Below are 12,655 nucleotides of genomic sequence, written 5' to 3'. Positions count from 1 at the left end.
TGGGAAACCATTGAGGGTTGTGGAGAGAGGTAAAGATGATTGCATTTACAATTTCATTACTTACGCACCTATTTGTTTTCTATTGGGTCTCTCATTATACATACTGATTTTTTTTCTTCTTTCTATTCTTTAGACTTAACAACTATTATGTGAATTTCCTTAATTTATTTTCATTGTTGACACTCTTACAGATGTCTCCCATTCCCTCCTTCTTTGCCCCCCTCCACCCAGCCCTGGTCTCCCGCCACTCTGGCCCTGACCACACTGACTGTGTCCCTGGGCTATGCATGTATGTTCTTTGGCTAATCCCTTCATCTTCTTTCATCCAGTCCAACCCACTCGCCTCTCCTCTGACATCTTTTAGTCTGTTCCATGTATCCATCCTCTGGTTCTGTTTTGTTCATCAGTTTATTTTGTTCATTAGATTCACATATAAGTGAGGTCATATGGTATTTGTCTTTCTCTGACTGGTTTATACATTATTTTATATATTACATTAAACACTGTTGATTTCTTAATAGCTAACATTACTTAGTGGTTTTTACCAAGTCCCAGAAAATATAAATAATTTAGAACACTTTTCTATTTGCTCCCTCTTGACTTTTGTGTTTTCATATATTTCTAATCCTAGAAGTAGTGATTTTCATTGCTTCATACAAGAAATCTTATTTCCTCACACCTTTTCCTTTTCCATGACCCTTTATACCTCCCTTCATCTCTCTTCCTCCATCCGGGGATCCTTTTTGGTGCCTGAAAAACTCCTTGTTTGCATTTCTTTGAATGTAGATCTGTTGTAACAAATTTTCTGGTGTTTTTTTTTTTAAACATCTTCTTTATTGTACCCTTAATTTAAAAAGTTTTTCTTCTGCATGTGTAGAATTCTGGGCTTATTATTTATTTGTTCTGGAATTTTGAAATATTTCATTGTCTTCTGACTTATGTAGCTTCTGTTATGAGGGCACTTGCCAATTTTATTTTTGTTACTTTAAAGATAATTTGTCTTTTTTTTTTTTCCTCTGGCTTTTTTTCCCTTTGCTGTTTGTTTGTTTTGGTCTGGTCACTGGTTTTCTGTAGTTTTTACTATCATTTGGCAAGGTGTGCTTTTCTTCTTGTTATTTGTATTGTTTCTTAAATCAGTAGCTTGGATCACATTTGGAAAATTCTAGAACATTACTTCCAAATTTTGCTTCTGCCTTTATTGTTCTTTTCTTCTTTTCTAAAACTCTACTTGTACCTCTGTTAGACTGTTTTGAGTTTCATATTCCTCTCATGCTGTTTTTCTGTATTGTCCATCTCCCTTTTCTTTTTGTTTCAGTCTAGATATTTAAATTTAATGCTAGGAATTGTGTATAAAAATTAGATGAAAATTTTGGATGATAATTTTTCTCCAGAGAAGGTTTCATTGGCTTATGGCAGACAAGTAAAATAGTGGTACATCACTTAAATCTAATAAGGAATTAAGTTCATTTGAGCCTGGGTTTCAGTTTCTGGAAAGCCTGGTCTCTATCTCTGGTTTGCCCTTACCTGTAAAGTACAGCTTTTTGTGGGCCACAAAATGAAAGCCTGGGGGATTTTCTATTGCCTCACAATCATAAAGAACACGTAATTATTTTTCACCCTCACATGTAATCTGATGAGAGCTGTGCTTAGTTTTTCCTGTCTCTTAGCGGCCACCTTATACTTAGTGTTGAATGGCTTGTAGTGAAACTGGTCCAGATCTTTCTTTTCTGTAGTTCTTTTCTCTATATAATATTTTCCTCTCAAATTCTGATATTTTAGTAGTCCTAAACTCCAATCCCCACCTCCAGCCATGTAACACTTTAATACTGTTTTATTCTACCTCTCTGCAATTTAGTTGCCATGCTATGCTAGTTTCTCATCATCTCCGTGAATTTAAAAATTGGCCTCAGTGGAAAAGTACCAAAAACACCACAATCATTTTAGTGAGCTTCTCTTTTCGCCAATGTCTTGGTCTCTCAAATTCTGATTGCCTGGGTGGCTTTCCTATGCCATCAATGAGATGTTTTGCATTGACCAAGCTTTTTTAGGTTTGTTTTTATCCCTTCCTTCCTTTTCTTCTTCTCTCCTTCTCTCTCCCTTCCCTTCCCTTCCTTTCCTCCCAAGAAAGCCAGAAGCTACTTAATAATTTTTGTTATTAAACATGCTCTATTTTATTTTTATTTATTTTTTAAAAATATATTTTATTGATTTTTTACAGAGAGGAAGGGAAAGGGATAGAGAATTAGAAACATCGATGAGAGAGAAACATTGATCGGCTGCCTCCTGCACACCTCCTACTGGAGATGTGCCCGCAACCAAGGTACATGCCCTTGACCGGAATCGAACCTGGGACCTCTCAGTCCGCAGGCCAACGCTCTATCCACTGAGCCAAACCAGTTTCAGCGATGCTCTATTTTAAATGTCTTTTTTTATCTTTTAGGATTTTCACCTTTTTCCTGTAATATCTTTGTGTTCAGAGCCTTCCTGCGTTAGTTAGCAATTGCTGCATTATAAAGAACCCATACAATAGTGGGTTAAGACAACTATTTATCTCACAACTCTGTGGGTTGGCAATTTGGGCTGGGCTCCGCTGAGACTTTAGTTCTGTTGCTGTGAGTCAGCCTTGGCTAATCTCCTAGGGGGCTCCCTCAATCTCTGCTGCTGGCTGCTGGGTTGGCTAGGAACTGGCAATTAAAAAGTGTTTTGGTTTTTCTCTATGTGGCCTCTCATCCATCAGCAGGCTCTCCTCATGCTTGTTCATGAGGTGGCAGGATTTCAAGCACAAAAGCAGACACACGCATACAAAAGCTTCTTTGGAAACCACACAATATTGATTCTCCTGCATTGTTTTGACAAAGGAGGTCACAAGGCCAGCCCATATTCAAGAGAAGGAGAAATAGACTCCACCTCTTGTTTGGAGAAATTAAAAAGAATGGTTATCATATTTTTAATCTATAACACTTGCTGAAGTCGTCATGAGTCCTAATATTAAATCTCTTGTACTTTTGTACAGGGTGTCCTCAAAACATATATACACACTTTCACAGCTGATGGCTCAATTGATGTTTCTTTCTTTTCAGCCAGACTAACCTTTGAACAAAGGAGATTTATCCTAAAATGCTACTGGAAGTTTGAAAATGCAGTTGAAGTACAAACACTGCCTTTATATTTATTCAAAGTATGTATACATTTTTTTGGGGGGAACACTCCCAAAATGTATACACACCTTAAAAGCTGATAACTCAATTTTCACTCCGTTTCAGATTTAACTGATTTAAATAATGGCTGAAGCCAGACTAAGCTTTGAACAAAGAAAATTTATCCACTAGACGATTTTAGGGGAATACATAAACGGTAAAGCTTATGGTACAAAACCAACTATAGCTGACGAATTGAGGGCCCACAAATACCAAACAAAATGATGGTTGATGTTTGCAATTCCATTGCTTCACATTACCAGCAGGGCCTGGACCAGAATGGTCATTGATTTGAAAGCAGGCATTGACCAAAAAAAAAAAAAAAAAATTCACTCATTTCTGTAGATTATTTTAAATTTTGAAAACGAACTGTATGTTAATAAACACTGACTTTATAATCATTCAAAGTGTGTATACAATTTTGGGGGGGGGCACTCTATATATTCATAGTCTCATCCACTGAAAATAATGATAGTGTTTTTCCTTTCCAATTTTCACATTGCCATTTCCTTTCATTTCCTGATTGCACTTAACAGACCATCCTGTACAATTTCAAATAAAAGCAGTCTATGTCATCATGAGAACTGTAAAGGAAGAACTCAATGTTTACAACAGAGCTCTGTGGCGGTAACCGCCCCTCTTCTCAGTTTTCTTTTCCTTTCTATAGGTTCCTTCTGCATCTTTGTCCGGGGGCAGTGTGTGCAAGTGGCTCACCATGTCTGCATGTCCTGGATTGCAATCCTTTGTTTTTCCTGTTTTTCCTGAATAAATCATTTTCAGTGATGAAATACCTAGTTATTTCTGTTTCCCAGTTGACACTGGATTCTACCATCATTCCATGTTTGGCTCTTTAGTTCTCTTCTAATACTTTTTAAAAATGTTTTTAAATTGATTTGAGAGAGAGAGGAAGGGAGAGGGCTAGAGATGTAGAAACATCAATGAGAGAGAAACATAGACTGGCTGCCTCCTGCACATCCCCTTCTGGGGACTGAGCCTGCAACCGGGGAATGTGCCCTGATGGGGAATCAAACCAGGGCTCTCTTGTTTCATGGGTCAATGCTCAATCACTGAGCCACACTGGCCAGGCTCTAATACTTTTGTAACCAATAGATTCTTTCAGACTTCAGTGCCATTTTCCAGATCAGACCTTAATCAATATGTGTCTGCACTAATATTTACATAAGACACCCTATACTAAAACTTGTGTATATAAATTTTGCCCCCAAATTGCTCAGTAATTTATTTGTTGAATGAGTGAATATATGTGTGTCAGTGTTATTTGAAAACTGAGGATGGGGAATAGTTTAATGATTCAAAGTTAAACTTACAAAGCCCTATTAAAATTTAGTGTAACTACATGCTGATGATGTAATTTTAGTAAGAAGAATTAGAAGTGGTGCTAATAAGTTTGAATGGAACTATAGGATTAAAATGGTAACAGTCAGAAATTCAGAAATGAAGGATGTCTAGAGGCAGTGATTGCAGTCAATGTTAAAACAAGTAGTTTTTGAACCCTTTTCGCTTGGGCCCACAATAAGAAATATATTTTACATTGAGAATAAACACGAACATATATGCATGAGCACGAACATATATGCCTGCTGCATTTTTTATTCATTTTCTTCTGAAATATCTTATCCAACGTGATACATACGGATCTAGGCATGTTATAGGAACCACGATAGTCTGTGAAAATTTATCTAAAGGATTAAGGCATAACAAATTCGTTGTTCACTCTGTCTTCCTCTACAGAGGCTATCTCTGGTTTTTGTTCTGGTAATGGCAGCATGATTTTCCTCTTGAAAATTATCCCTCTCCTTTTCTTAGACCATAGGATGCAAGTCAGTTTCCTGCCCATGTTTCGTGTCCGCCAGCACCCTCCAATTCTACCAGCTCTGGGGAAGGCATGTCATTTGGTATCTCTCCGACTACACGGAATGTCTCAGCAATCTGCACATAGCTAAGAAAGGCAAATGAGCTCTGTTGCCAAACAAGCTCTTGTTTTGCCAGTTTGGAGGTTGGAGAGGTTCAGGCTGTAGCTCCTGGAAGCATCGTATGAAGAAAGCTGCCTAGGAGGGAAGCCAACAAGAGGACAGAGATGGAGGACGGATGACATCACTTGTGACCTTAGATCCAATCACCTTTTCCAGTGCACCAGTAAATGCGCCTTTTGAAATTCTAATGTAAGAAAAAAGCTACCCATCAAATGATATTTAGTATGTGAATGACTTTAGATTTTATTAAAAACTAGTAGCCCATTTGCAGGAAGAATCCTGCAAGCGGCCTCTGCGGCCGCATGCGCGGCCGCTGCTGCCTCCATTGGCCTCTGCGCCTGCACCCACGCGTCACTGCCGCCCGCCCCGCCCCGCCTGGGCTTTCCCTCTGGCAGCCAGCCACCTTGCTTTCCACTTTTCCTCCCTCTTCCTTCTAAGTTGTCTTCAGTCTTCACTCCTCCTTCCCTCAGCGTATGCAAATTAACCACCATCTTTGTTGGGTAATTTGCATACTTGCCCTAATTGGCTGGTGGGTGTGGCTTTGGCTGGTGGGTGTGGCTTTGGCTGGTGGGTGTGGCTTGGGCGTAGCGAAGGTGCGTTCAATTTGCATATTACTATTTTATTAGGTAGGATGTACATTTTCAGACCTCTTCTGTGTCCTAAATTTATGAATAAATAAAGCATAGATGGAAATCATTTACATCATCACTTGTGTCTTAAATGGTACTATAAATATCTAAGAGTATTGTTATATTGAAAAAAGAAGTTTGTTGGACATTTCAATGTCAATAGCAAATCTCAATCTTTTTTCAGTGCCCACACTTTTTTAGTTTTGCTGCTTTGCGAGCCCTACTTCATTTATAGGAAAAAGACATTTGAAAAACACATATTAGTCACATTAGGATTTTCACTGAAAAATACAATTAAGGGAACTAAACCTCCCCCCAATTTAATATTTACTTTTTTTCTCGACCAGCATATAGAGATATCATATAACATTATCGATTTATTTAAAGCTACTTATAGAAGATAAATTTTAATGTAAAAGAACTTTTTAAAATATAAATCACATTTTTTTTAGTTCTACTCCATTGTAAATGTCTTCATAGTTTATTAATTTGAAAAAAATTAAAAATCAAAGTACAAAGTATACTGAAGGCTGCCAATACAAAGAATTTTCCATAAATGGAAAGCTTAAGCTACAGTTTTAAACATTACAGTGGAAAAATACATACAATAAGTGACACACCACATATAGTACCCACGTTATTCACTGATTGGTCACTGCCATAATGTACAAACAAAGTTGTGCTAATTATACAATTTATCTCTATTAGACATTCACTGATGTTCATTTCTTGGTGGTTTTTAAAATACATTATGTGAAGATCTAGACAACAGTTACTCATATTCAAATTCCCTTTTAAAAGTGAAGGCCACTTGTTCTCTATGGAAGAATTTAAACAGAGCAGGATATGGCAACACTTCAGGATCTCTAGGAAATATTTATTAATCTCAAGTGGATACATTTTTTTCCAAGCTGGGAGCTCTGGAGTTAGCAGACACAGTGAATCACTTATACAACATTTACATTTTGTATTTTGTGTAAGTTATAAGAGGAAAGGATTGAATTAGAAATCTTATGCTTTCACTATTGTTAGCTTTAATTATTGCTTATAAATAGGATTACCCAAAGCAGGTGCACTTAATGACCCCATCTTAAAAGACCTGACAGGGAAAACAGAAATACACCACAGCTATTTTTACCTCTTGTGATTATGGCTCTGAGCATACAAAAACATTTACAGTTGAAGCTGCAACAAATTGGCTTCTTCTGCATAGCTATACATAGAACACTACGTAACTTCTGGAGATGAGAGAGGAAAAAAGTTTCATTGAAAGGAAGGCACTTTTGAAATTAGTAAAAATAAATGAGAAGTAATCTGAAAAAAAATTACATCTGTATTTGTTTTCTTAATAAGTGTATCTTAAATATAACACTTTAGGAGCACTAACTATTTTTTCTGCTGTAGCTATTACAAATTTCATTCCTGAGATTTTTGGACTCAATTAAAGTTTTAAAAGTAAGCAAGGAGGAAAAAAACGCTTTTCCCAGATGGGAAGCTGAACTGTGGATCAACAACTCAGCCAGTTACATTCTGTCATTTTCCTATACATCAGATTTTCATTTAGGATTGTATGCACACTGTAATTTATTCCTTAACTACTGCTGCCAAATATGCCGCAACTTTAAAAGCTGACATGTTCAGCTGAAAGCTGGTGTATAAGTTATTGTTACTAAAAATTTGCCATTGTCAGTAGCCTCCCTCTTTTAAAATGCTAATATTGAAACAAAACGAGGCGTGTTTTTTACATCTGGTTTGATTTAAATAACAATTCAAATATCCCCTTTAACATGATGTTCTGAAAAACAATATTTATGAACCACAAATTTAAATACATTTTTTGAAAAGCAGAATATTCCTTGAATATCCTTTGTTTTAATCATTACCTCTAGACCATAGGATCAAAATCTAGCTTTGGTTCACATCATATTTTTGACAGTTCCTAATTTTTTATCTATATATTTAAATAATCATTTAGAAAAAAAATAAACATCAAATGCATGAAGGAAAGTGTCCTACAATAACATTTCACTTTGAAAGTTACATTCAAATGAAGATATGGTCTGAATATAAGTCACTTGTGCTTATTTTCAGTTATGGCTGATACATAAGATGTTCACTGAGTTTTTACAGGAAGTGGAGTTGCTTCATAGTCTTGAAAATGAACTCCCTTAGAATATGTGATCTTCATAATAGCGCCATTTAAAGCATCATCTTCAATGAGTGTTATTAATCCATCGGCAATCGTTGATGGGCTAAAAGGAAAGGAATGCTGGTGTTTTAAACTAAAGATGAAGGCATAATTTTCACTTTATTTTTTAGTTACTTTTGAATAATTTACTACCTTTAAAATGTAATAGGGAAATATTTATCAAAGAGCTGATAAACATTTTTTATTTTTTATTCCATTAGATATTAACTAAGTTATATGATAAATTAACTAGTAGATTTCCAAGCCTAACCTGCTATCATTTTGATAGGAAGAATTTATGGACTTATATTTATTATTTACATTGACAAAATTATTATTTTCTCATCTTTATCCTACTGGTACATCTTAGACTTATCAGACAGAAATGTTATTAGAGTAAAAATAGAAAGAATTATAGTAACATTTATTGCATGTCTGTTGATTCTGTTGCTGTTTTAAGTACTTTACATGGATCAACTTATTTGTGAACTTTCAAAAGTCCCCTAAGTTGGTTTTAATATTATCCCCATTTTACATGTGAAAAAACTGAGCTTGATGGAGAAGTTCATGGTCAGAAGTGGAGTTGGGATCTGATCCCAGATGGTCTGATTCCATCAGCATGATAGCTATGACTATGAAATCTGACTGCTTTAATTCAGACATTGTTCACCAAACACATGTGTTGATCCATTGTTTAGTATAGAAATGATTCAAGTTAGGGGGCCATATGAAATTTCACAAAGGGTATAAGTAAATATGGCTTGGAATTTAGGCAGATAAGAGATCACTGCTTCCAAAGATAACTAAACATCACCTTTTCACACTATGCCTGATTGTGGCTAAAGGTATTAATAATGCATTGTCTATATCTTTAAGCAAAATTCATAATGTATAAACACATTCTATTCAGAAACCCAGAAAAGATATTTTCTTTCACAGAGTATGCCAAAACCAAACTTTGAAGTTTGCATTAGTTTCTCAACTTTAAAACTTTATTCCCCCTCTCCCTTTTTATTGTTTATATGTAGACTAGAGGCCTGGTGCATGAAATTTGTGCATGGGGGGGGCCTCAGCCCAGTTTGGACCCTCTCCAATCCAGAACCCCTTGGGGGTGTCCGACTGCCAGTTTAGACCCAATCCCGGGGATCAGGCCTAAATTGGCAGTCGGACATCCCTCTCACAATCCGGGACTGCTGGCTCCTAATTGCCTCCATCCCCACTGGTCTGGTTGCCCCTCATGGCCCCCCCGCTGGTCTGGTCATCCCCAACTGCCCTCCCTGCTGGCCTGGTTGCCCCTCACTGCCTCCCTCTGCTGGCCTGACTGCCCCTCAATGCCACCCTCTGCCAACCTGGTCACCCCTCGCAGTCCCCCTCTGCCAGCCTGGTTGCCCCCAACTGCCCCTGCCCTCACCCCCCTGCTGGCCTGGTCGCCCCACGCAACCTGCTGTTCAGTCATTTGGTTATCCCTCACTAACCCCCCTGCCGGCCTTGTTGCCCCACATAGCCTGCTGTTCAGTTGTTAATGTGAGGGCGTCCTGACCAATTTGCATATTACCCTTTTATTAGTATAGATAGTGCTTTGCTCCATCAAATAAAAAAAAGGTATAGCTTTACTCACTCCAAAACCCCATAGTATTTCATCATATCCTTGATATGGCATGCATATTCCATATATTGTCCCATGTTTTCTTCTTTTTCAATGGTTTCAAGGATGGGCGTATTGACAAAGCCTGGGCAAATGGCATTCATTCTCACACCACTGTTCATAAGATTAGCAGCCATCTGCCAATTTGAAGAAGAAAGTGTCAGTTTTCGTTAGTCTTGCAAATGCACAGCATAGGACAAACTGATAATTAAAGCTATTCAAAGGCTCTGATGTGAAAAATACTAGTCAGATATCCTTCTGGCTTTATAACAATGACAATATTAAAGTTGGTTCATAGCAGAAAGTAAAAGAATATGTATCTAAAGTGTTGAATTAATTCCAGAAAGCCTCACCTAATTAAATTTTTTAAATGAATATTACTGGAAAACTCTTGAAAATACTTAATTATCTAAACTGCTCTTATCTAGTGAACACTGCTTCTTTCAAAGATTAGGGTTGTATAACAGAATAGTTGCTTAAATAATACTGTTAGTGGAAAGTTTTAAGACTTTGATTGATTCTAAAGATACTCTTAATTATCTAGAAGACAAATTTAAGTATTTTCAGACTGACAATCTTTGGCTTAATTTCCACCCCATTGATTTATTGGAACTAGCTGTAAAACCAAATGTAGTTGATTATTTGGGGATTCCATTTGCTTACTTGGTAAAATTAATCTGTAACCCCCAAATTCCCTGGGGCTTTTAGGGTCCTTTGTGGACAAGCCACAGAGCAGTGAGAAACTTGAGTTACCCAATGCCAATGTTCCAACTGAGGTTCAACCAAATAATACTCTGTTTTCTTGTTTCAGTTCTTCTAACTATAAACAAGTTTCCCTTTCACAGTGCATTTAGTCCATGTTTTCTTATTTTGTTTGTGATTTTGCTATTTAAAATGCCCCTTCGCCCAAGCATAGTGCTGAATCGATGTCTAGTTCCCAAGCAGGCCTTATAGAGAAAATACGTGTGTTAGATAAGCTTCACTCAAGCGTGAGGTATAGGTGCTATTGGCCATGAGTTCAACATCAATAAAATACATATTAAATAAGGTATCTTTAAACAGAAATTCACATAAAACTTTACACAGAAATTCACATATGTATTAATTGACCAAAATGTTGTGACCAGAGGCTCCAAGGAAATTCTAATTCAGTGTTTAAAAGTGACTGTATAGACCATAACTATCAGAAATAAGAGTTGACTGTGTAAGTTCCCAGTATTGTAATTGTAAATATGAGATTTCTGGTCTTTGAGGTTTATTTTGATTTTTAATACTTTTATGTGTTCATTCAAAGTTGAGTTAAAGATTAAGCCTGGCAAATTAAATTTCCAGTGAATTTAAATTAAGATTGTGAGAGCTTCTTATCTTTTCTGATTGAACATTTACTGGTCACACATCTGTTTTCTTTATCCTAGTATTTCTTCTGTTGTTAATATTTCCCTCTTCATCTGTCTGGACTCTCTCTATATCTCATCTAGACTAACCACTGCAGAGACCTCCCAATTTCCTCGTCTCCTACATTTGTCCTCTCAACATATTTTCTAAATAGCAGTCAGAGTGGTCTTGTTGAAATGGAAATCTGATCTTGTCACTCCTATGTGTAAAAAATACATTGATGGTTTCACATTCAATAAAATCTAAGCTCATTACTACAACCCATAAACCCCTCTTGATCTGGCTCTTGCTTACATCTTTAGTCATTTCTCATCCTACTTTCCCTTGCTTATATAGCTTCATCCAAGCTACCTTTTTTTCCAGTTATTATGAAAGGCATTTTACATTATCTTTTTAAAAAATTTTATTTCAGAGAGGAAGGGAGAGGGAGAGAGAGATTGAAACATCAATGATGAGAGAGAATCATTGATCGGCTGCCTCCTGCAGGCCCCAAACTGGAGATTGAGTCCACACCCAGGCATATGCCCTGACTGGGAATCAAACCATGACCTCCTGGTTCATAGGTCGATGCTCAACCACTAAGCCATGCCAGCTGGGCCCCTTTTACATTATCAATGCACGTGGTCAATTAGGTCTAAAATTTTTTTTTTAAAGCTGTGCACACTTTACACGCTAGGGCTCCATGGAGACATCCTCCTTGACTACCCAGTGAATTCCTGCCCCACCCCTTTTGCCTGCCCCTATGCTCTCACTCAGTGACAGGTAATGGCTGGAGCATACTGCAAATTCTCTTTAAGGAAAGTTGAAGTTAATACTTTTTAGATTTGGAGTAAATTTTAAAATTAAAAACTATCTTCCCATTATTTAGTCTTAGAATATTTTTCAATAACACATCTACATTCAGAATCTACTTCATTTTAAAATCATCTATTCTTACCCTAACTGGTTTGGCTCAGTGGATAGAGTGCTGCTGTGCATACTGAAAGGTCCCAGGTTCGATTCTGGCCAGGGGCACATGCCCAGATTGCAGGTCGATCCCCAGTAAGGGGTGTGCAGGAGGTGGCCAATTAATGATTCTCTCTCATCATTGATGTTTCTCTCTCTCCCTCTCCCTTCCTCTTTGAAATCAATAAAAATGTTAAAAAAAATAAAATGATCTACTCTTTATTTGGTCCTTTATGTGATCTAAAACTATCCTATATAATAAAAGGTGAATACGCAAATCGACTGAACGGCAGAATGACTTGTTGCTATGACGTGCACTGCTCAACGCAGGAGCTGCCCCTAGGTGGTCAGTGTGCTCACACAGGGGGAGCGCTGCTCAGACAGAAGCTGGGCTCATGGCTGGTGAGCACAGCAGTGGTGGTGGGCACCTCTCCAGCCTCCACGGCAGTGCTAAGCTGTCAATCAGACATCCCCTGAGGGCTCCTGGACTGTGAGAGGGCACAGGCTGGCCTGAGGGACCCCCTGAGTGCATGAATTTCGTGCACCGGGCCTCTAGTTTTTTTTTTTTTAATAATAAAGACTGAACTATAATATTCTTGCTTTACTCAGATGCACTGAATTCTGAAGTTATTCCCCTCGACTGTGTAGAATGCATGCTACAC

The 12,655-nt window shown here is 37.5% G+C and overlaps 1 protein-coding gene across 1 annotated transcript in view; it reads right to left on the bottom strand.

The window, feature by feature from the left end:
* Positions 1 to 4,888: 4,888 nt before the first annotated feature.
* Positions 4,889 to 12,655, bottom strand: part of HPGD (15-hydroxyprostaglandin dehydrogenase) — a 33,621-nt gene continuing 25,854 nt past the window's right edge. Inside the window, exons 6-7 of the mRNA XM_079773288.1 lie at positions 9,627 to 9,790; positions 4,889 to 8,072 (exon numbers count right to left, since the gene is read on the bottom strand). Of these exons, the coding sequence (XP_079629414.1) occupies positions 7,934 to 8,072; positions 9,627 to 9,790 (303 nt within the window). The 3' untranslated portion in view covers positions 4,889 to 7,933. The remainder of the gene's footprint in view (positions 8,073 to 9,626; positions 9,791 to 12,655) is intronic.

The sequence above is a fragment of the Cnephaeus nilssonii genome (assembly GCF_951640355.1).
Source record: "Cnephaeus nilssonii genome assembly, chromosome: 5".
NCBI lineage: Eukaryota > Metazoa > Chordata > Mammalia > Chiroptera > Vespertilionidae > Cnephaeus > Cnephaeus nilssonii.
Note: the sequence above shows the minus strand (reverse complement) of the source record. Positions and strands in the feature narration are given on the sequence as shown.